Source organism: Girardinichthys multiradiatus, chromosome 24 (assembly GCF_021462225.1).
Source record: "Girardinichthys multiradiatus isolate DD_20200921_A chromosome 24, DD_fGirMul_XY1, whole genome shotgun sequence".
In the NCBI taxonomy this organism is placed as follows: Eukaryota; Metazoa; Chordata; class Actinopteri; order Cyprinodontiformes; family Goodeidae; genus Girardinichthys; species Girardinichthys multiradiatus.
Genome location: NC_061816.1, coordinates 18,989,872 through 19,014,019, shown reverse-complemented (window position 1 = coordinate 19,014,019; position 24,148 = coordinate 18,989,872). Strand labels below are relative to the sequence as shown.

General features: G+C 38.8%; 2 protein-coding genes and 2 non-coding genes across 5 annotated transcripts; all 4 read left to right on the top strand.

Annotated features, from left to right (window-relative positions):
* The first annotated feature begins 432 nt into the window (after positions 1 to 432).
* nop58 (NOP58 ribonucleoprotein homolog (yeast)) lies at positions 433 to 6,486 on the top strand. Of its 2 annotated transcripts, none has more exons than XM_047354831.1 (15): positions 433 to 594; positions 1,369 to 1,445; positions 1,570 to 1,622; positions 2,173 to 2,297; positions 2,372 to 2,508; positions 2,703 to 2,767; positions 2,957 to 3,091; positions 3,191 to 3,336; positions 3,534 to 3,660; positions 4,300 to 4,463; positions 4,552 to 4,686; positions 5,298 to 5,359; positions 5,455 to 5,609; positions 5,693 to 5,805; positions 5,900 to 6,486. In XM_047354831.1, exons 1-15 carry the CDS (start codon positions 550 to 552, stop codon positions 5,954 to 5,956), a joined length of 1,596 nt encoding a protein of 531 aa, XP_047210787.1. In that variant the 5' UTR covers positions 433 to 549; the 3' UTR covers positions 5,957 to 6,486. The 2 variants fall into 2 exon arrangements, with proteins under 2 accessions (XP_047210787.1, XP_047210786.1); XM_047354830.1 differs by having other exon boundaries at positions 434 to 594; positions 5,693 to 5,814.
* LOC124861989 lies at positions 3,377 to 3,457 on the top strand. Its single transcript, XR_007036820.1, has one exon. It is a non-coding gene; the product is annotated as a small nucleolar RNA SNORD11B (small nucleolar RNA).
* Positions 4,145 to 4,227, top strand: LOC124861988. Its single transcript, XR_007036819.1, has one exon. It is a non-coding gene; the product is annotated as a small nucleolar RNA SNORD11B (small nucleolar RNA).
* Positions 6,487 to 13,448: 6,962 nt separating the features above from the next.
* wdr12 (WD repeat domain 12) lies at positions 13,449 to 20,992 on the top strand. Its single transcript, XM_047355600.1, has 13 exons — positions 13,449 to 13,641; positions 13,960 to 14,054; positions 15,334 to 15,428; positions 15,534 to 15,640; positions 15,752 to 15,867; positions 15,944 to 16,098; positions 16,181 to 16,226; positions 16,446 to 16,531; positions 16,622 to 16,762; positions 17,174 to 17,279; positions 17,388 to 17,520; positions 20,405 to 20,477; positions 20,561 to 20,992. Exons 1-13 carry the CDS (start codon positions 13,601 to 13,603, stop codon positions 20,636 to 20,638), a joined length of 1,272 nt encoding a protein of 423 aa, XP_047211556.1. The 5' UTR covers positions 13,449 to 13,600; the 3' UTR covers positions 20,639 to 20,992.
* Positions 20,993 to 24,148: the final 3,156 nt, after the last annotated feature.

The following is a 24,148-nucleotide window of genomic DNA, read 5'->3' as shown; positions in this document are numbered from 1 at the left end:
ACTCTTTGAATGATGTGCGTCCAAATGTTTGGTCTGTACTGTATATATGTTGTTCATTGGCTCACTATGTAGGTTTCTTTAATATATATAGTTTTAATCATATTTTAAGATAGATAGATAGATAGATAGATAGATAGATAGATAGATAGATAGATAGATAGATAGATAGATAGATAGATAGATAGATAGATAGATAGATAGATAGATAGATAGATAGATAGATAGATAGATAGATAGATAGATAGATAGATAGATAGATAGATAGATAGATAGATAGATAGATAGATAGATAGATAGATAGATAGATAGATAGATAGATAGATAGATAGATCACCAGGTATATTTATGAGAAGGAACAGTTCTAAAATACAACTGAAACTGATGAAATCGTGTATTTATTCCGCCCATGCGAGCGGACCTGGCAACCCGGCAGTTTCTCTTGCTGAGCTCTCTGCACCGCGTGTTGAGGAAACAGTCTGAGGAGAAGCTAAACTTCAGTGCTCTCCTAGCAGGGGAGCTTCAAAATAGATACACAGGACTGTTGACAAAATGTTAGTGCTATTTGAGACCGCTGCTGGCTACGCCATTTTTAAAGTAAGAAAATGAGTTTTGTTTCCTATTAGATAAATGGAGCGTTCAGATTTTGAGACTTTTTGCATGCAGGGTTAGCCTCGATTAGCAACATTACTTGTGACCTGCAGTTGATTGGGATTTGCATTTCCAGTAACGTGTGGCGTAATGCAGTTAAAGTAGTAAAAGTGCTTTTCAGGTTCAAGAATGCTACATTGTGTTTATATTTTACGTGTTCACGTTTGTCATTAGCAATACGCATGCTAACCCAGAGCTAGCATTGCGGTGGGCCTGTAACCACGTGCGCACATGGAGCCTCATCTACCCGTTTATTCCAGTGCTCCAAAGTAGAGGCACACTTTTTACACTTTATCAACGATTGCCAACCACTTTGTCTTCAATGTGATGGAATTTCAGCCCACCAGGGTTGTCAGGATATTCATGTTTTTCTGATCACTACTTAATGCACTAGGGATTGTAAGTCAAAATTCAAGTAGCTCAACTAAAAGCAGTTTCCCTTAAATCAAGGTTACCCCGACATTTTATCAGCTGCATTAAGGGAAAAAAATGGCCCAAAATTCAGTCTACTTTAATCCAGTACAATCATATAGGCACTTTCAGATCAAAGTGCATACTACCTAAATCAATTCTAACGTTAATGCTATACAGTTGTACTGGTTGATTTGGAAATTGTTTTAGAAGGAGGCTCAGCCAGTTGAATCTGTAGAAGGTTTTTATTTTAAGTTTTGATCTGATCTCCTATCGTCTGTAAATGTCCGGTTGCCATGTGTCTTTTAGGTCCTCGATGAATCCAAGCTGCAGCAAGTGGACAGCCTGTATAAGGAGTTTGAAACTCCTGAAAAAGCCAACAAAATGTATGTTTAGACGTTGTATACATTGTAATCCCACCTAATCCAATTAGTGGGCTGCTAGGGATTGATGGGGTTTTGTTTTGTTGACAAAAGTGACATCAGTTGTTATTTTTTTTCCCATCAACAGACTGAAACTGAAGCACTTTGAGAAGTTCCAGGACACAACAGAGGCCTTAGCAGGTACTGCAATGTGCTCGTTTGTGCTTTACTTTTACATGAAGACTGGTCTGTGATGTATGTCTGTTTTCTGATGTAAACATGAGGTATTCCACTAAATCGTCACTACTCCTGAGACCATATTATACACAATGCCTTAAAAAATTATTAATACCCTTTAAACGCTTCTCACATTCCAACAATACACTTCAAATTAAAATCTGAAAACTGTGGCTTGTGTTTGTGTTCGGCCACCCTTTAGTTTTCTACCCAAATTAATTGTCCTTAAAACTCATCTGATTAGTAATCAGATGAGTTTTATATTTAATTAAATCTCAGCTGGTAGCATCATGCTTTGTGGATGTTGACTAATTTGTGTCGGTCTGTCTCATAAAATCCAAACCAAACACGTTGAATTTAGAGTTTTGCAATAAATTTGAACATGTCAAGCTTATATCAATACTTCTGCAATGAGGTGTATCCAGCATAGAAATATAATAAAGACTGTTTATGTTCTTATTTTTTGGACATGCTTATAATAACAGGTTTGTTTTTTTTCACCTCTGTTGCTAAGCTGCCACCGCCCTTGTTGAAGGAAAACTTGGCAAGAGTTTGAAGAAGGTTCTGAAGAAAGTTGTAGCCAAAGAAGCTCATGAACAGCTGGCCATTAGTGATGCTAAACTGGGTGGAGTCATTAAAGTAAGTAAGCAACAATTTGACTGTTACTGAAGTGCTTTCAGGAGGAGTAGTCTCATAGAGAATTTTATTTTTAGGAAAAGCTGGACCTGAGCTGCGTTCACAGCCCCGTGGTGGCTGAGCTCATGAGGTGCATCAGGGCCCAGATGGAGGGCCTCATCTCTGGACTTCCTCCCAGGGATTTCAGTGCTATGTCACTGGGCCTGGCTCACAGGTTGGTAACACGCAGAAGGAAGTTATAAAGCGGCTGCTGCCTATGATTACATTTTGCTGTCTGAAATATCTGTGTGGATTTTCCTCAGCATTCGTCACTACCACTGAGGCTCTTTGGTCGTTTTATCTTATTTAACAGAAAATGCTACATGTAGTTAACTGGGTGTTTTTTTTTTTTTTCTCATCTGTTTCTAGTTTATCCCGTTACAAGCTCAAGTTCAGTCCAGACAAGGTGGATACAATGATTGTGCAGGCCATTTGTAAGTGTGTGAGAGTTACTGTTTTTTGTTTTGTTTGTTTGCTCTATATGTGCAAAGTTGGTGGGGTGTACCCCCAAATTTTAAAGCTGTAATTACTTTTGCAAGGAACTGTACTTCAGCTTTACTGCTCATTAAGGATTTCTGTATGTGTAAGTGATGTGAGTTTGTGTTTCTTTCCCATGTCTCTAGGTCTTCTGGATGACCTGGACAAGGAGCTCAACAACTACATCATGCGCTGCAGAGAGTGGTATGGCTGGCACTTCCCTGAGCTGGGAAAGGTCATCACGGACAATCTGGCATATTGCAAAAGCGTCCGCAAAGTCGGTAAGCTTCATTTGGACTGAAAAACGATTGCTTTTTTGTTTATTTACTTCTTTAGAAAATGTAGATTTAAAAAAAAGTGGCCAACTCTTTCCTTTGCAGGTGACCGTACAAACGTGTCTAGCACTGATCTGTCAGAGATCCTCCCAGAGGAGATTGAAGCAGAGGTCAAACTAGCTGCAGAAATCTCCATGGGAACCGAAGTCTCGGAGCAGGATATAGGCAACATCCGGCACCTGTGTGATCAGGTACGAGTCCACCAGAGCTAACGTGCTACCATGATAGAAGTGGCTGTGGTGATGATACTGACCATTGTCTTTATCCTGAAACAGTTCATGTGGGTCAGTCACTACCTCCTCTGAACAGTCCCAGTTTAATGCAGTGGGGGCCTGTGAGGCCTCCTGCTGAACCGTGTGTTTCTGTAACATGGATCTGTTCTCCACAGGTCATTGAGATTTCAGAGTACCGTGCTCAGCTCTATGACTACTTAAAAAACAGAATGATGGCCATCGCCCCAAACTTGACAGTAATGGTGGGCGAGCTGGTCGGCGCACGCCTCATCTCGCATGCTGGTAAGTTGGATATAAACCACTCACGGGGTTCCTGCACTGTCTTGAAGAGTCTGGCATTTTGTTCAAGTGTAAAGAGGATGGAAAATCTTTCTATTTCCATGTATTTGTTTCTCTGTCCCATTGCCTAAAGGTTGTATCAATCAAAAAATCTGTTTCACCCATCAGTGCATCTATCTATCTAGTCATCCCTCCATGCATCCCTCCATTCGCCCTTTCATCCATCCCCTCGTCCATCAGGTCATCCATTTGTCCATTATCCATTCGCAATTGCTCTGTCATTCTCTGTTCATCAGTTTATCCATCTATTAGTCCATCTATCCAACTGTCTGTCTGATTTTTCATTCGCCCTTCTGTCTATCTGTCCGCCCATCTGTCAGTCTTCTTCTGTTTTTCTCCACATTTGTCATAAATTCATTGTGAAGGACTGAGGAAGTCTGGCAAAGGATGATTGTTGACATGACTGTAGGAACCATGCATTTATAAGTGACAGCAGTGATGATAACGACAACGTGTCATTTTGCTGAATTTGTTTGATGGGTTTAAGTCACTACCTCATCTGAGCTGTCATAAGGAGTCCCTATAAGCAGATTCTGAGGAGAAAGATGTTCTTCATTCACTGATTTCTTGCTTTATGTTTAGGATCCCTTCTGAATCTGGCAAAGCACCCAGCCTCCACAGTGCAGATCCTCGGAGCAGAGAAGGCTTTGTTTAGAGCCCTGAAGACCCACAAAGACACTCCAAAGTATGGTCTTATATATCATGCATCTTTAGTGGGTCAGACTTCAGCTAAGAACAAAGGCAAGGTGAGTTCAGGGTGGCATTACTTGTTCCAGTAATTTCTGTCCTAAAGTTAGAAAGTGCATACATGATCTGCTGTTGTATAATGTCCAGATTTCCAGAATGCTGGCAGCTAAAACAGCCCTGGCTATTCGATACGATGCTCTCGGCGAGGACACAAATGCAGAAATGGGAGTAGAGAACAGGGCCAAGCTGGAGGCTAGACTGCGACAGTTGGAGGAGAAAGGAGTAAGTACAATAGCTGCGCTTCGTTTTATTATCCACCATCAACCTTTGTCCCCCAGAACTTAGTCTTAGGAACCTTAAATGTTTATTTCAACGCCGGTCGGTCTCATTTTTAAGGTAAATCACTCCTCAGTATTGCCGACAGGACTGTAGCTGTTTCTGTCAGGAATCTTGACAGTACATTAGAATTTCTTATGTAACAAAATGTCTTCAAAAAGAAGACAAGGGGTATGAATACTTTCTGCCCAGTCTTTTTCAGCCTGTAACAGCATCCTCCACAATATTCCGACATTTATCTCCATCCATGTTCTAACCAGCTTTGACCAGCCCTGTCCCTGCTGGGTTAAAAGGCATCCCCATATCATGATGCGACCACCACCATGCTGATGTGCAGTGCTGGCTTTCTGCCAAGGCAGTGTATGGTTTACAAACACAACATTCAGACTTGTTTATTTATTCAGCTTCAATTATCTGAGGAGACTGATCTCCTGACAGTGGCAAAGAACAAGGAAAATCAGACCAATAAAACATCAATCTAGCATTCAACCCAGCATTCTTTTTTGTTTGAAATCCGTTTTGTAAAATTTCCCTAAACTCTTGATTTTGCTCCACAGATCCGAAGAATCAGCGGAACAGGCAAAGCAATGGCAAAAGCAGACAAATACCAACACAAGAGGTAAGGAGCTGCACATTCCTGTCTTTTTTACAAATGGGATTTTTGTTTCCTAAATGGGAATATTACATGCTTTTTTTTTTTTTTTTTTAACTCAGTGAAGTAAAAATATATGACCCTTCTGGCGACTCGACGATTCCGTCCACCTCAAAAAAGAGGAAGTTTGAGGAGGTCGAGGGGGAGACAAGTGAACAGAGCCCTGTAACTCCGGTGGTCAAATCCAAAAAGCCCAAAAAGGAATCACTGACAGAAGGTGCGCGAATTTTAGGGAAATGCTTATCTAGATGTCTTCAAAGATCCATGATGCTCAAACAGTTTTTCTTCCTTGTTTTGTAGAGCAAGAGACCGAAACAACAGCAGCAGCAGAAACTCCCAAGAAAAAGAAGAAAAAGAAGGATAAGAAGGCAGAGGAGGAACCCGAGGAGCCAAAGGGGGAAGAGGAGGTGGCAGTAAGTGAGGTAAACTTCACATATTTTATAAAATAATTTATTACAGATGTGATGTTTTTCTTTGTTTTTAACTGCTTTCGTCTTTACATTTCAGTCAACAGAAAAGAAGAAAAAGAAGAAAAAAAAGGTGAAGGAGGAAGAGGATGAATAGAGTTCAGACAGTGTATATACTTCATTTTAGTTTTTATTTTGTTCTAAGCTTGCGTCATACATTATCTCCAAAAGACAGCAGTATTTTGTGCCTATTTCCTGGCATGGACGAGTACAGTGGAATTCAGCAGATCTCATTTTACGGATGGGAGAGAAAGTCTCTCCAGTTATGAGTGAAGACTTTAGTAGTTTCTAATGTGTTTATATTTACCAGCCTAAATTCACAGTTTCTATGTTAAGCCATCTGTATAAGACAGGATCAAATGTGAACGACGAGATGATAAATGCAGATTTCTCATTTCAGTCGTGTCACAGTGTTCTGTTTTCACAATAAACTAAACCTGTGCCCTAACTGAATAAACTTCTATAATTTATAAAAATGCATTATCAAATTTTCTTGAAGCCAATGTACAGAAAACAAAACTATAGATTTTTCTGCAAGGTTTTTGGACAATGTTTTATGTAATTTTCTAAACTCAACTTATTGGAAATGTATATGGTTGTATGACTAATAAATATCAATAAGCAGGAGCACTTGCTGGTTTTGGTTTGGTCAGTGGTCATAATGAGTACTGGATCAAGATAACCACAATAAAATTAAATGGATTGTTTTCAGAAATTAAACTGATTGAAGCATTTATTGAGTATCTTAGATCTTACCAAGAACCAGGAGGATATGCTAATCATTTACTCAGTGACCAGTCTAACAACTATTAGCAACTGGTGCTGGTCATTTTGCTGGTTTCCTTAATTGCTCTATAAGTCCTTCTCAAAATATTAGCATATTGTGATAAAGTTCATTATTTTCCATAATGTCATGATGAAAATTTAACATTCATATATTTTAGATTCATTGCACACTAACTGAAATATTTCAGATCTTTTATTGTCTTAATACGGATGATTTTGGCATACAGCTCATGAAAACCCAAAATTCCTATCTCACAAAATTAGCATATTTCATCCGACCAATAAAAGAAAAGTGTTTTTAATACAAAAAACGTCAACCTTCAAATAATCATGTACAGTTATGCACTCAATACTTGGTCAGGAATCCTTTGACAGAAATTACTGCTTCAATGCGGCGTGGCATGGAGGCAATCAGCCTGTGGCACTGCTGAGGTCTTATGGAGGCCCAGGATGCTTCGATAGCGGCCTTTAGCTCATCCAGAGTGTTGGGTCTTGAGTCTCTCAACGTTCTCTTCACAATATCCCACAGATTCTCTATGGGGTTCAGGTCAGGAGAGTTGGCAGGCCAATTGAGCACAGTGATACCATGGTCAGTAAACCATTTACCAGTGGTTTTGGCACTGTGAGCAGGTGCCAGGTCGTGCTGAAAAATGAAATCTTCATCTCCATAAAGTTTTTCAGCAGATGGAAGCATGAAGTGCTCCAAAATCTGATAGCTAGCTGCATTGACCCTGCCTTTGATAAAACACAGTGGACCAACACCAGCAGCTGACACGGCACCCCAGACCATCACTGACTGTGGGTACTTGACACTGGACTTCTGGCATTTTGGCATTTCCTTCTCCCCAGTCTTCCTCCAGACTCTGGCACCTTGATTTCCGAATGACATGCAGAATTTGCTTTCATTCGAAAAAAGTACTTTGGACCACTGAGCAACAGTCCAGTGCTGCTTCTCTGTAGCCCAGGTCAGGCGCTTCTGCCGCTGTTTCTGGTTCAAAAGTGGCTTGACCTGGGGAATGCGGCACCTGTAGCCCATTTCCTGCAAACGCCTGTGCACGGTGGCTCTGGATGTTTCTACTCCAGACTCAGTCCACTGCTTCCGCAGGTCCTCCAAGGTCTGGAATCGGCCCTTCTCCACAATCTTCCTCAGGGTTCGGTCACCTCTTCTCGTTGTGCAGCGTTTTCTGCCACACTTTTTCCTTCCCACAGACTTCCCACTGAGGTGCCTTGATACAGCACTCTGGGAACAGCCTATTCATTCAGAAATTTCTTTCTGTGTCTTACCCTCTTGCTTGAGGGTGTCAATAGTGGCCTTCTGGACAGCAGTCAGGTCGGCAGTCTTACCCATGATTGGGGTTTTGAGTGATGAACCAGGCTGGGAGTTTTAAAGGCCTCAGGAATCTTTTGCAGGTGTTTAGAGTTAACTCGTTGATTCAGATGATTAGGTTCATAGCTCGTTTAGAGACCCTTTTTGGAGCCAACGACGGCAGATGAGAGAGGTTGTCGGTGGTGAGACTACTTCGAAGAACAGTTTTGGTGCGGCGCGGGAAAAACAAAAATAGAAATATATCGGATTCGGAAAAGGTGGATTTGGGCATAAACTGGTATGTGAATGGTTCGGTTGGAAATGGAGACAGGAAATGAGGAAGACATGGATTTTGAAGGGTGCACGCCAGCTGAGAGAGGAAGAGGGAAAGGACGTGGGAGAAGTAAAATAGATGAAGGAAAGGGAATTGGTGATATTCAAGGTAGCAAGCGAGAATTGGAAAGAAGCAGTTCAGAAGAAGAAAGGATAGTTAGGAGGAAAGTTATGAAGGAGGAATTTAAAATAATATTGAAACTTAAGAACGAGGAAGAACTGGATAACATCAGCCCCATTGTGGTGTCAAGAGAGATAAAAAAGAAAATTGGAGATGTTGAAATGGTAAAGATTTTGAGAGATGGAAACTTATTGGTAGTTTGTAAAAATGAAGAACAAAAGAACAAGGCTTTAAAGGTGGATAATATCTGCAAGAAAACGGTGTTGGAGAAAAAAATCATGGGAGAAAATAAAAAAATTAGAGGAGTGATTTATGGGATCCCTCTAGATGAAGATCTTGATCAAATTAAGAGAAGTATTATTGGTGCAAAAGTGAATAACTTGAAGAGATTGTCAAAAACAATAAATGGAGAAAAAGTAGGAAGTATGTCAATCTTCATTGAATTTGACAAAAAAGAGTTGCCACAAAACATCAAAATAGGTTATCTTAGCTTTCAGGTTAGACCTTATATCCCTCCACCACTTCGTTGTTTCAAATATCAAAGGTATGGACACATAGCAGCAGTTTGTAAAGGGAAGCAGAGATGTCCAAAATGTGGTGAAGATCACAAGTTAGAAGAATGTAAAGAAGTACAAGAAAAATGTTGTAACTGTGGAGGGCAACATAGAGTTACGTATGGAGGATGTGAAGTAAGGAAGAAGGCAAAAGAAATCATACAGATTAAAATGACTAAAAACATAAGCTATGCAGAAGCAGTTAAAAATGTGAAGGAACAGAAAACAAGAAAGATTGAACAAATAGCAAATCAAATTCCACAGCAAAGCAAAGAAAATGTTACAATATCAGTAGAAAAACTAATATTATTCGTAGCATATGTTATCAACTGTACTGACCAAGCCAAGCATAAAACTGAGAAGATTAAAATAATAGTGAGAGGAGCTGAAAAGTTTTTGGGGTTTAAGGAGGGATCGTGGGAGAACATAAATAAAACGTTGGAGGTAGATGGGAGACAAGGAACATCTGGTGAAAGTACATGTTAATATTGCAATGGAATGCAAGAAGTTTAATCGCTAACGGACAAGAACTTAAAGGTTATATTGATAGTCTTGAAGAACAACCAGAAATTATTTGTGTTCAGGAAACATGGTTAAAAACAACATTGGATTTTGTGATAAAAGGATATGATAGTGTAAGAAGAGATCGACAGGAGAGAAGTGGAGGAGGATGTGGAATATTTATTAAGCAAGGTATACAATATCAGGTATTAGGGAAAGGGAAAGAACATGAATATATAGTAATTGAGATATGGGAACAAGAAGGTAAATTTAAAATAATAAATTTTTATAATCCATGTAAAACATTGTCAATTGAAATAATGGAGGAGTTAAATGAATATTTGGAAGGGAAAGTAATTTGGTGTGGAGATTTTAATGCAAATAGTACATTGTGGGGTAATTGTAATGATAAAAATGGACAAGTTATAGAAGAATTAATGGAAATAAAAAATCTAGTATGTATTAATGATGGGAGGGGAACAAGAATCAATTTAAGAACAGGGATAGAATCAGTTATTGATTTAACAATGGTTTCAAATGGTTTAGCTGGTAGTTGTGAGTGGGGCATTGATAAAAAATCAACTACAGGTAGTGATCATTATCTCATTACAATAAGAGTAGGATTAACTTTAAATAATAAGAATATAAATGTCAATAAAAAACTAAATTTTAATAAGGCAGACCGGACTAAATTTAGATACTTGAGTTAAATAAACTTAGAGAAAGTAGATATGAGAATGGATATAAATGATGAAAATTTAAAAATTTGTAAGGTAATCATGGAAGCAGCAGATAATTCTATAAAGAAAGTAGGGTGTAAAAGTAATAAGAAAATGGTACCATGGTGGACAAATGAATGTAAAGAAGCAAGAAAGTTAAGAAATAAAGCATTTAAGGTACTAAAAGGAAATCCAATTTATAAGAATTTAATTGATTATAAAAGAAAGCAAGCAATAGTAAGGAGAACTATTAAGAAGGCAAAAAGAGAATATTGGAGAAATTTCTGTAGCACAATAGGGAAAGAAACAAAAATAGAAAAAATTTGGAAAATAATTAAAAGAATGAATGGCATAAAGAGAGAGTTTGAATATCCTATATTAAAAATAAATAATATAAATATAGTAAAAGATGAAGATAAAGTTGAAATATTGGCAAGAATATTTAGTAAAATTAACAGTTCAAATAATATTAGTGAAGAGGGAAGAAAAGGAAGAGAAAATACAAAACTTATATATAAAGATGTATTACAGAGTGTTGAAGAAACAAATAATCTGTTAAATGTTGAATTTACAAAAGCTGAATTAAATTATGCACTTAGGAAGACAAAAAATACAGTACCAGGTAAAGATCAAATTTGGTACAGAATGATAAGGCAACTTGGTGGAAAATCGAAAGATATAATATTACAATTATATAATAAAATATGGGAGGAGGGAAAATGACCACTGAGCTGGAAGGAATCAATTATAGTACCAATAGCTAAACCAGGAAAAGATCAATCAAATCCAGGAAATTATAGATCAATAGCCTTAACATCAAATCTATGTAAAATAATGGAAAAAATGATTAATAGTAGACTAGTATATTATTTAAATAATAAAGGATATATGTCAAAGTATCAAAGTGGTTTTAGAAAAGGGAGGAGTACTAATGATCCAATGCTTTGCTTAGAGCATGAAATTAGAAGAGCACAGGTAAATAAAGAAAGTGTAGTGGCTGTATTTTTTGATATAGAAAAAGCATATGATATGATGTGGGTGGAAGGATTATTAATTAAATTACAAATACTGGGCATTAAAGGGAAAATATTTAAATGGATCAAAGACTTTTTAACAAATAGGAAAATACAAGTTAGAATTGGGGAAGTGATCTCAGGAAAATATATAGTAGAAAATGGAACTCCACAGGGGAGTATTATAAGTCCGTTATTGTTTTCAATTATGATAAATGATGTATTTAAAGATATTGGAAAAGTAATGGGATGTTCACTTTTTGCAGACGATGGAGCTGTTTGGAAAAGAGGAAGAAATGTAGATTTCATTGTAAAGAAATTACAAGAGGTTATTATTGAAATAGAGAAATGGGCGTTACAATGGGGATTTAAGTTTTCAGTTGAAAAAACCAAAGTAATGATATTTAATCAGAAAAAAATAAACAAGGAAATAAAATTTAAATTATATAACCAAGAATTAGAGCAAGTAAAGTATATAAAAGATATATTCAAATATATACAGATGCATCAAAAATAAATGGAAAAGTAGGAATAGCTTTTGTAGTACCAGAATTCAATCTAAAAATAGGAAAACGAATTACAGACAGCTTATCAGTATACACAGGAGAAATATTGGCTATATTATTAGCTTTACAATAGGTAGAAGACATAAAACCATTAAAAAACAGTCATTTGCTCAGATTCAAGCTCTGCATTATTAAGTTTAAAATATAATCAATCAGATAGTAGGATGGACATTTTATTAGAAATATTTCATACATTATACGGAATACAAAAAATGGGCTTGATAGTTATATTTGTGTGGGTTCCAGCACATATTGGAGTAGAAGGAAACGAGAGGGCAAATAAAATAGCAAAGAGGATAATTCAAAATCCTATTAGTTTTATAGTTAAAACAAGTAAATCTGAGGGAAAGAGTATTGTTAAAGGAAAGCTGATGGAAAAATGGAAAAAAAGGTGGGATGAAGGAAAAACAGGAAGATGGTTTTATAAAATTCAGAAGATAGTAGGAGAAAGAAGAAATGGAAGACGAAATAGAAAGGAGGAAAGAGTGATAACAAGGTTGAGATTTGGGCATACACGACTTAGTTATACACTTTTTAAAATTCAAAAGCATGATACTGGTAAATGTGATTACTGTGGAAAATATGAAACAATAGAACATGTTATATTAGAATGTCATAAATATAAAAGAGAAAGAAGATATATGAGAAGAGAGTTTGAAGGTATTAAGGAAAAGGTTAATTTATTAGATATTTTGAGGAAGAATTTAGGGAGTAAACATATACAAATAGTGATTTGTTTTTTAAAGAAAACAAAATTATTTCATAGAATTTGATCATAGTAGATAAAATTGTGAAAGTATGGAGGATATAGAAGGGTAGAATACAATGTAATGTGTAAGTATGTCTATTTGTATATATACATATAGGTAAGATATATTAATTTATTTAATTTGTAGAATTAAATATATATATATAAATAGATAGACCGACACGAACCACACTCCATACCAGTAAGTGGCGGTAATGGTACTAAACGTTTGTTGCCAACCGCCAATAACACCAACAAGAAGAAGAAGAAGAGACCCTTTTAATGATATGCTAATTTTGTGAGATAGGAATTTTGGGTTTTCATGAGCTGTATGCCAAAATCATCCGTATTAAGACAATAAAAGACCTGAAATATTTCAGTTAGTGTGAAATGAATCTAAAATATATGAATGTTAAATTTTCATCATGACATTATGGAAAATAATGAACTTTATCACAATATGCTAATATTTTGAGAAGGACCTGTATATTGCCTTAGTATTACATAGAACTGCCTTTAATCTCTATGATTTAGATAAAATGTTTTAGGTTCCCTTCCACAAGGTTCTCTCAATAGTTTACTGGAATTTTGACCCATTTCTCCTGATAGAACTGATGTGAGACCGATTTGTAGGCCGCCTTGCGCACAGGCACATTTTTAGCTCTTTTATGGGACTGGTGGACTTTATTTGAAACATTCAAATAAAATCTATTGGGGTGTTTTTCGAAGTCATACTTTATTTCTTTTTCTATTTAATGTGAAACAGAAGAGCCTTGTGCTGCTAATGTCCTACACATAGCTTCCCTTAAAACTCGCGGAACAGAAATGTCGGAAAAATGCCACTCACAAAATGGCGTTGGCGTTGGAGTAGGCTTCGGACGCTCATGCGCACATGGGGCATCTGTCAGCAACCAGTCATGAATAGACGATCCAAGAACCAAAGCGTCGACGGACTCGATCTGTTTTCGACTTGAGAGTCTTCCCACACACCACATGGCGATCTTGCATGGGAGTTGGATGTGTTATGAAGTGGAGCTGAATTGTATGTCTGTTTGCTGATATCTGAAACTCATATATTTTTTAAAAGATCTAAAATGTCGCAGTTACAGGCGAGGTTCTTCACGGAAGACCAAAGGTAAGACTAAACAGTGAGACGCAGTAATAGCACTTAAGCTAACTGAGCTGCTAGTTAGTGAAGCCAAACTATGTGATGGCATCATTTTTGATCCATTTAATCTTTGCTTTTCAGCACTATAGTTAATTTACTGCCCAGGTACATGGCGACCATGTTTTTAGCTTTTTAGTAATTCTAATAAACGTAAAGTTAGGACGAGCCGCTGTCATTTTTAAATATCAGCTTAAGCTACAAACGGATATGAAGATCAATGCTCGTACCTTTAATTTCATAGCCTCTAAAACAGGCTGGTGGTCGTCTTTCTCTGTGTGTGTATAGGTATGTTGTAGATGACGTCCCGTTCTCCATCCCAGCTGCCTCGGAAGTCCAGGACCTCAGCAACGTTATTAACAAGCTACTGGAGGCGAAGCATGGTGAGCTCACATTCTGCTGCTGCTGCCAGAAAACACAAACATATCTTGCTTCTTTAAAGTAATGATGCTGGAGATACAATTTTGCCACCATTAACGTAGGCGTTATTAAACAACAAACATGGCACATATCTAATAATGTAAAGATTATTCATCCCATTGTCATAAATAAAGTCAGGATTCTTGTTATTGTTGTGAGATCCCAAGTCCATTTTGAAAGATCCCAGAAAGGTTTTGCAACATGCTGAATAACAAATCCAGAGTTACATTTGTGAGATTCCAAATCTCCAGAATGAAATCCTGGAAATGTTTTGTGAGATCCTGAGTTGTTTTTTGTCAGATCATATAAGTTTTAGGAGATTCAGAGTTACTTTGGTGGGACCACAAATTACTTTTGCAGCATGCTGGGAAAGCTTCGCAAGATAGCTTTTGCAAGATCCCTAAACAAATTTATGAGATGACAAGTAACAATTGTAACATCCAAAGTTATTTTTGTAAGATCCCAAATAATTTTTGCGAGATCCCAGATTACTTGCGCGGAGTCCCACAAAAGTTGCTGAGATTCCACTTTACATGTTCAGGGATCCCTCAAAAGTTTTCTGAGATCCTGCAAAACTGTTGGGAGTTAGTTCTGTAACATCTCAAGTTACATCAATGGGATTCTAAGTTACGTTTTGGGAAAACCTGCCTAAATTTTTGTGAAGTTCTACAAAAGTGTTGCAAGGTTCTCAGTTGCTGTTGCAGGATGCCAAGTTACTGTTTGGGATATCCAAAGTTACTTTTGTGAGATCCCACAAAAGATTAATGAGATCCAGCATTGATTTTTGCTAGATCTTATGTTTTTTTGTTACCAAAGGGGATTTGCCCTATATGTAAAGCTTTAGACATTTTGTGACCAATTTTGTGGATGTTTTGTGATTTCATAACTTTGTTTTTTTCGTTTGATGTTAGAAATCAAGTATGAGCAAGGGATGTTTGAAGATAAAAATACGTGTTTGCATCACTGTGAAACATAATAAACTCTGTGTCAATTTAGTAACCTTTCTTACTGAGCCCTGCAAGGGAAAAAAAAAAGATGCACTTTTGCAGGATCCCTCAAAGATTTAGCAATATGACCAGTTATTACTAGCAGTATCTGGAGGTGCTGTTTCCTCGCTGAAATAAGGGGAAAATGTGCTTCCTGACATGCTCTTAAAAATCAGGCAGCTATAAATTCAGGATATTAGCTCTGAACAAACACTACATCTAATTCAGTTATTAAAGATTTTGTTTGTTCTTGCAGCATCTCACAGTAGAGTGGAGTTTGACTTCCTGGTCAGGGGTCAGTTTCTGCGAACACAGCTGGCCACTCACATGGAGACAGAGGGAATATCAACGGTATGACCAGCTGTCGTGCCTTTTACTCTGTCTCCTGCAATATAAATACACAGAAAGCAAGTGTGCTGGGGATCTTACTCGTGAGTATTTCTGGCTTTGTCTCAGGAAGACGTAGTGGAGCTAGAATATGTGCACCGGATCACTGCGCCGGAGCCGGAGGAGTGTATGATGCACGATGACTGGATTAGCTCTGTGGATGGAGACAGTGAGTGGTAAGATAACAATTAACACATCAAGGGGAAAATGGTTCTGCTTTGCTTTGGAAAACATCAGTGTTTCATTTTATTTAAATTCAGATTTTGCTGCATTGACGTCTTTTACAGGATCTTAACAGGGTCTTATGACAAGACAGCCAGGATATGGTCACTGGAGGGCAAGGCAGTGATGACAGTGGCTGGACATTCAGATGTTGTGAAGGATGTTGCCTGGGTCAAAAGAGGTGAGCTGGCCAGAACTTTACAACCCTGTTGGTAAACGATAAACCGAGTTTACTTCAGGAGGTGTTTTCTACTTAGACGGCCTGACGTCTCTGCTCCTGACGGCCTCTCTGGACCAAACTGTGCTGCTGTGGGAGTGGAACTCTGAGAGGAACAAGCTGAAAGCCAGACACTGTTGTCGTGGACACACAGGAAGTGTTGACGCTATTTCCACAGACCCTACAGGTTCTAAGGTAAATGTTTAAGTGTTTAAGGCTAAAAAAAGATACCAATTGATTAATCGGGCACAAAATATTTTTGTCCAACCCTTTTTAGTTCTGCAGCGGCTCTTGGGACAAAATGTTGAAGATCTGGTCTGCAGGTAGGTGCAGCGAGTAAATATATCTAACAAATACGCACTAGGAGATAAAAAACACCTTTATACCAGTGATTATAACATAACAAATGTGAAAATGGAAAGAAAAAAAAGGATAAATAAATGAGAGCTGGACACAACTGATTCCATCAACACCTAAAAATTAAAGGCTTATGTAAAGGATGATCATCAGCTTGATACTTTGCTGTCTTGTTGTGCATCCAGTGCCCACAGATGAGGCGGATGAGGTAGAGGAGCCTGCTGACAGACCCAGGAAGAAACAGAAGACCCAGCAACTCGGCCTGACTAGGGTGAGCACAGAGACGTACCAGTAAGAGTTTTAAATGATCACTGCTAGCTTTTAATAAAGTCAGACTCATATTTTCGTCTTGCGGACACAGACTCCCTTGATGACATTGTCTGGACACAACGAGGCAGTGTCCTCCGTCCTGTGGTGCGACAGTGAAGAAGTCTGCAGTGCATCCTGGGATCACTCCATCCGAGTGTGGGATGTGGAAGCTGGAGTCATGAAGACCATGTTGGTAAAGAGAGCAGGAGGAGTAACATGATGGATTGTTTATTGTGTCTCTGTAATCAAGGCATTTTTTCTACAAAGGCGTAACGAATTAAAGCAACATTCCTTTTCATTTATTTAATTAAGAGTTTATAGAAAGTCAGAGTGGTTGTCATGGTTCTTTGTAAGGTCATCATCATATGGCTAATTATTTACTAGAACACAAATACACTTTATTAAAGCTGTCATACTATATTTTCATATCGAAACATGGCAGTACATTTTTTTTTTACTTTATATTTTTTCATGGCTCAGATTAGCGTTTTGATACATGCTTTCATGTCATGTGCATGGATGTGAGAAATAACACTAGCGGCAAATATAGATTGTTAATCTGAGAGCAGTTCCTACAAGGCATTCTGTTTTTGTTTTTCCACAGACGGGCAGTAAAGTGTTCAACTGTATTTCCTACTCCCCACTGTGTCGACGGCTGGCCTCAGGCAGCACTGATAGACACATCAGACTCTGGGATCCTCGCACCAAAGGTACCGCTGGGCTTCAATGACCAGATTGGTTCAAAAACAGGTCTGCTCTTAAAATTCCTCTCCTTTCCTAATTCCTTGTGTAATTTCTACTGCTGCTGACCTCACCAGACGGCGCGCTGGTTCTGTTGTCTCTGACCTCCCACACTGGCTGGGTCACGGCGGTCAAGTGGGCACCTTCTCATGAGCATCAGCTTGTCTCCGGTTCTCTGGACAATCTGGTCAAACTCTGGGACACCAGAAGGTCTGTAAAGATGAAATTGACTTTTTGTTGTCATTGTGAAACTTGTTCAAAATGAAGATTTCTTAAATTAATGTTTTTTCTCTTTGGGGGTCGTTTATAACCAAATTGCTTCAGTTGTGTCCCTTGTGCACAAAACTGCTGTTTTTAAGGCAAGGCAAGTTTATTAATACAGCACATTTCAGTAGCAAGACAATTCAAAGTGCTGTACATGAAGGAGACATTATAGGAAAAGTACTTTACAGTGACATAAAGGTAATTAAATAATTAACTAACACAAATAATTAAAGAGCATAAAAATGAATAATTAAAATGATAAGACGATTTAAAAAAGATAACAAATAAAAAAATGTATGATAAAAGGATCGATCAGTAAATGAAAGGAAAGTTGGACTGAAAACTTAACTAATAATGTTTAGATAACACATTCAAAGGCCACTCTAAAAATAGGTTTTTAATCTTTATTTGAAGCAACTTAGGGTTTCAGCATTTTTACAGTTTTCTGGGAGTTTTTTCCAGATTAGTGGATCATACGAACTGAAAGCTGCTTCTCCATGTTTGGTTCTGGTTCTGGGTATGCAGAGTAGATTTGAGCCAGCAATAAGTCTGTAATATATTTTGTTGCTAAGCCATTCAGTGACTAATAGACGAACAGAAGTATTTTAAAGTCTATTCTCTGAGCTACAGGGAGCCAGTGTAGGGACTTTAGAACCGGGTTGATGTGCTCCACTTTCTAAGTTCTAGTGAGGACGCGGGCAGCAGCGTTCTGGATCAACGCATTAATTAGATTTTCAAGGTCCTGCTGAGACATTAGACCTTTAATCCTGGAGATGTTCTTTAGGTGATAGAAGGCTGACCTTGTTACTATCTTTATGTGCCTCTGAAGGTTCAGGTCTGAGTCCATCACTACACCCAGGTATCCAGCCTGATTGGTGGTTTCTAGTTGTATTAACTGAAGCTGTGTTGTACATCCATGCATTGATTTCTTCTAAGCATTTACCCAGCGCTTGAATGGGTTTATAGTCACCTGGTGACATCGTCACGTATAGCTGTGTGTCGTCTGCATAGTTATGATAATTTATGTTGTTGTTTATTATAATCTGAGTTAGGGGAAGCATGTAGATATTGAATATGAGGGGCCCTAAGATGGACACTTGGGGAACGCCACATGTGATTTTTGTGCTCTCTGATGTAAAGTTACTTACTGACACAAAAAAATCCCTGTCCTTCAAGTAGGATTTAAACCAGTTGAGTGCTGTACCAGAAAGGCCGACCCAGTTTTCCAGGCGCTCTAATAAAATAGAGTGATCAACAGTGTCGAATGCTGCACTAAGGTCCAATAATACCAGCACTGTGGTTCTTCCACAATCTGCATTTATACGGATGTCATTGAACACCTTGACAAGAGCAGTCTCTGTACTGTGGTGAGCAGGAAGCCTGACTGGAAGACATCGAAACGGTTGGTCGTTGTTAGGAAGTTGTTTAACTGTTGAAACACAGCTTTTTCAATAATTTTATTGATGAAGGGGAGGTTTGAAATAGGCCTGTAGTTCTGTAGTAGCAGCTTGTCCAAGTTGCTCCTTTTCAATAGAGGTTTGATAATTGCTGTTTTTAGGGCCTGGGGGGAAACACCTTTATTGTTTGAGTTAAATCAGACGTTATGAGAGGCAAAGCTTTTAGACTTCCAAATAAATACTTTTTTTCCTATTTCTTTGTATGAATGCCATAACAAATAATCATGTGTCTCACTAAATGCCAGTTTTGACGATTAAAATCTCCCCCATTTATGCAAATATGAAATTTTGGGTTGAGTGGAGCAGGGCAATATTGATCCACATTTTTAAAATTTTTTTATTTATTTATTTTGCATTGGTAGTGAATTATAAAAATGCATTTTTAATGGGAGTGAATGGCACTGGAAATTGTACAACCTGGAAAATGTGACTTTTATGAAAGATTAAGCTAAATAAAACTACAGAAATAAAAAAGAAATTATTCCCTTTTTATTTTCTTTATTTTCATTTTTGCCAAAGCTACAGCATGTGCAGCACTGACATTATTGCCATGGTTACAGCGGTTCTAATAACATTCACCTTATCAGTGCTCATTGTTGATTGCTCGCTTTGTCAGATCAGTACCAATTATTTTCTATATACAGATATGCCTAAAAAGAGAAGCTGCAGTTCTGTTCAGAAGTTGACATCAGCTCAATGTGAGCTGATGTATGAACTTATTTTAGCCTATATGTGTGATTTTTGATCTTGTGTGGATTAGAGCAAATCCCCAATATATTCAAACGTGCAAGAAATGCTTGTTTTTAAAATCCATTACAGTTATTTGTTGCCTAGTCATTCATCCTGAGAGACTGGTTCAAATTAATTAAAAGCCCAAAATGAATTATGTTCAAGCCCATATAAGTGAATGTAAAATGTTTATTGCTGGTGGAAATGCATCCATTGCATCCTAAAGTATATATTTTGCTTCCTGACTGAAACTAACATATTCTACAAAATATTCCAGGGTGAATAAGGCTGTCAGTTTTATCAAAGTATGTAAATGTTGTTTCACATTTAAAACCAGCAGGACAGTTTGGCATCCTACTTTTATGTGACCGTGCTTTGGATTTGAGATTGAGTAACTAATGAACTTGAATGGATGTTCAGTATTCATGCTGCTCCAGTATAAATCAGGTCACTTCTGCAGACACAAGGAGCAGGACATCCTGTATACTGCAACCATTTGGGAGCAAACACTCATCTTGTAATGGCTCTGTTTGGAGCAGGCTTCCTGGCTTTGTCAGCATAACCTTACAGGTCATTTATTCAGGCTGCACTGGAGCTTGTGCCTTTTCAGTGTGTTGCTTCATTCTCTTAACTGCTTGTTACAGCTGCAAGGCTCCATTGTATGACCTGGCAGCTCATGAGGACAAAGTGTTTTGTGTGGACTGGACAGACAGTGGGGTAAGATAAACCATTAGATATCTCAACAGCTCCCATTACCTGGATGAAAACCTAATTTCAGTGCCTGTGTGTTTGTTTTTCAGCTCATGTTGAGCGGTGGTGCCGACAACAAGCTCTACTCCTACAGATACTCAGCTGCTCAGACAGATGCAGGGGCGTAGGTACAGACTGTAGTGACCCAGGCCCCCGGATTGTAATGCAAAGCACGTGAACTCAGTCCTGGACAAATCTTTTCCTGCTTTGTTCTTTTGGATTTTGGTTGTTTTACTCAGAATTTCCTGTGACTTCATTGTTTCCCTGTTACCCGAGCAGAGTATAAATTAATTTTCTCTTCAAAAATGCATCTTGAATTTTATTTGAGTGCGATGGAAAGGTGTTGAACCAACTTTAATTACTCTAAGGACCCAGATTCTACAAAACACCACTGAACTAAAGTTGTGTGCAAGTGTTGTCCACATGCAAAAAAAAAAGGAACGAAAAGTAGTTTTTTTTTACCAATAAAAACTTGAAAAATGTGGCATGCATTTGTATTAAGTCCTCTTAGTAAAGACTTTGTATCTTTTGTTGCCATTTCAACTGCATGTGTTGTACTTGGAACTGCTTCGCCCAACTTTCTGACAATTTTTCTTTGCAAAAAAACTCAAAATCGGTAAGATTGGATTGAAAGGTGTCATCCTCAAACCATGATGCTACCACCAGAATCCTATTGTGGGGATGGTGTGTTCAGGATCATGTACAGAGTTAGTTTACCTCTGCAGGGCGTTTTGCATTAAGCCTCGTTCTCGTACTCGTCGTCTTCCACTTTATCTGGAACCGGGTTGCGGGAGCAGCAGAATCAGAGACGCCCAAACTTCCCTCTCCCCAGATACCTCCTCCAGCTCCTCCGGGGGGAACCCAAGGTGTTCCCAGGCCAGCCGAGGGATATAGTCCCACCAACGTGTCCTGGGCTGTCCCCTAGGCCTCCCCCTTGTGGGACGTGCCTGGAAACCTCCCAAGGTAGGCGTCCAGGAGGAATCTGGTATAGATGCCCGAACCACCTCAACTGGGTCCTCTCATCATGCATTAAGTCAAAAAAGTTTAATTCTGGTCTGTCACTTTCTGAGAAGGACCTTTGTGTTGGTCAGCAATGCTTTTTGCCTCGGAGCTCTCTCATGGAGCTCATTTTTGTCCAGTCTCTTTCTAGTTGTTGAATCATGAACACTGACCTTAACCAAGGCAAGTGAAGCTCGCAGTGCATTAGATGTTGTTTTGGTGTTTTTTGTGGCCTCCTGGATGGATCATTAAAGCACAATTTTGATAGACTGGCAACTCGTGGGAAGGTTCCTCACTGTTCAAGGTTTTCTATAGTTTTAGATAATGGCTCTAACAGTGGATTAACAGTCCCAAACCCTTAGAAAAGTAAGAATTGTCTTGATTCTATTGGTCTGGCAGTATTTAGGCCTGGGTGTGGTTAGTGAAACTGAGCTCAGCTTTCCACAAAATGGAGATAATCAGTTATTTCACTACTTAGCAGGACGAGGCAAACTCTATGATGCCACCTCCATGTGTTACAGTGTTCTGGACAATGTGCAGTGTTTGGGTTCTCCTACACACAGCATTCAATTCAGTTTATTTATATAGTGCCAATTCACAACACATTGTCTCAAGGCACTTCACAACAGTCAGGTACATACATTCTAATAAATCCTAATCATTGAACAGTGCAGTCAAATTCAGTTATTTATTCAAATTGGATAAAAAGTTTTTCTATCTAAGGAAACCCAGCAGATTGCATCCAGTCAGTGACTTGCAGCATTCCCTCCTCCCAGATGAGCATGTAGAGACAGTGGACAGTCACTGGCGTTGACTTTGCAGCAATCCCTCATACTGAGCATGCATGTAGCGACAGTAGAGAGGAAAAACTCCCTTTTAACTCCCTTCCAACAGAACCAGGCTCAGTGTGAGTGGCCATCTGCCACGACCGACTGGGGGTTTGAGAGAACAGAGCAGAGAGACAAAGAGAACAAAGAAGCACTGATCCAGGAGTCCTTTCTATGGGAAGGAAAAGTGAATGTTAATGGATGTAGCTCCTTTAGTCGTTTCATCTAGAGAGAAAGAACAGATAAACTCTGAGCTAGTTTTCAAGGTTAGAGTCTGAAAGAGAGCACATAGAGTTAGTCACAGTAAAAGCTCAGTCAATTGCCATGTCTAGGAGAGAGAAAGGGTTAAACACTAAAAGACAGGGCCATGTGGGTCATTGGTAGAGGGTGAGCATTAAGTTGTTGCCAGCAGAAGCTTGGACGATGCCCCTCTCCAGAAACGTGTCACAGGTAGACACAGAGCCAGGCCAGGTGTAGCTTCTAGGAAGAGAAAAGAGAGAAAACAAAGTTAAAAACTGAAATAACAGCAAATAATGCAAAATTGGAGAGTAGTGTGAGAATGTAGTGAAGAGGGTGAAAGTGGTCATTATGTCCTCCAGCAGCCTAAGCCTATAGCAGCATAACTACAGAGATAGCTCAGGATAATATAAGCCAATCTAACTATAAGCTTTATCAAAAAGGAAAGTTTTAAGTTTAACCTTAAAAGTAGACAGTTTGTCCATCTAGAGCCCACTGATTGCCATTGTTATACTAAAAACCACAACGATTGGGATACCTCTCTCTGTCAGATTGATTATAACCGTTGGAAAAGAGAGGGGGTCATACAGGTAGCAGAAATGGAGGGTGTGTTTGCACCTCAACCATAACTGAGCCGGTTTAGGCTAAACCTGACTCCCCCTTACTCCATCCAACAGGGAGGGAAGAAGATGGAGGTAAAAAATAAGGAAGAGTGGCGCTGGTGGTGTAGGGGCAAAAGCGCACAACCATATACAGGTCATTCTCAAAATATTAGCATATTGTGATAAAGTTAATTATTTTCCATAATGTCATGATGAAAATTTAATATTCATATATTTTAGATTCATTGCACACTAACTGAAATATTTCAGGTCTTATATTGTCTTAATACGGATGATTTTGGCATACAGCTCATGAAAACCCAAAATTCCTATCTCACAAAATTAGCATATCATTAAAAGGGTCTCTAAACGAGCTATGAACCTAATCATCTGAATCAACGAGTTAACTCTAAACACCTGCAAAAGATTCCTGAGGCCTTTAAAACTCCCAGCCTGGTTCATCACTCAAAACCCCAATCATGGGTAAGACTGCCGACCTGACTGCTGTCCAGAAGGCCACTATTGACACCCTCAAGCAAGAGGGTAAGACACAGAAAGAAATTTCTGAACGAATAGGCTGTTCCCAGAGTGCTGTATCAAGGCACCTCAGTGGGAAGTCTGTGGGAAGGAAAAAGTGTGGCAGAAAACGCTGCACAACGAGAAGAGGTGACCGGACCCTGAGGAAGATTGTGGAGAAGGGCCGATTCCAGACCTTGGGGGACCTGCGGAAGCAGTGGACTGAGTCTGGAGTAGAAACATCCAGAGCCACCGTGCACAGGCGTGTGCAGGAAATGGGCTACAGGTGCCGCATTCCCCAGGTCAAGCCACTTTTGAACCAGAAACAGCGGCAGAAGCGCCTGACCTGGGCTACAGAGAAGCAGCACTGGACTGTTGCTCAGTGGTCCAAAGTACTTTTTTCAGATGAAAGCAAATTCTGCATGTCATTCGGAAATCAAGGTGCCAGAGTCTGGAG

Coding starts and splice junctions, on each gene's coding strand:
- wdr12 (XM_047355600.1), top strand. CDS start 13,601: ATGTCGCAGTTACAGGCGAGGTTCTTCACGGAAGACCAAAG. Junction 16,763..17,173: donor GAGTCATGAAGACCATGTTG/GTAAAGAGAGCA, acceptor GTTTTTCCACAG/ACGGGCAGTAAAGTGTTCAA. Junction 20,478..20,560: donor TGGACTGGACAGACAGTGGG/GTAAGATAAACC, acceptor TTTGTTTTTCAG/CTCATGTTGAGCGGTGGTGC.
- nop58 (XM_047354830.1), top strand. CDS start 550: ATGTTAGTGCTATTTGAGACCGCTGCTGGCTACGCCATTTTTAAA. Junction 2,298..2,371: donor AACTGGGTGGAGTCATTAAA/GTAAGTAAGCAA, acceptor TTTTATTTTTAG/GAAAAGCTGGACCTGAGCTG. Junction 4,687..5,297: donor GACAGTTGGAGGAGAAAGGA/GTAAGTACAATA, acceptor TTTGCTCCACAG/ATCCGAAGAATCAGCGGAAC.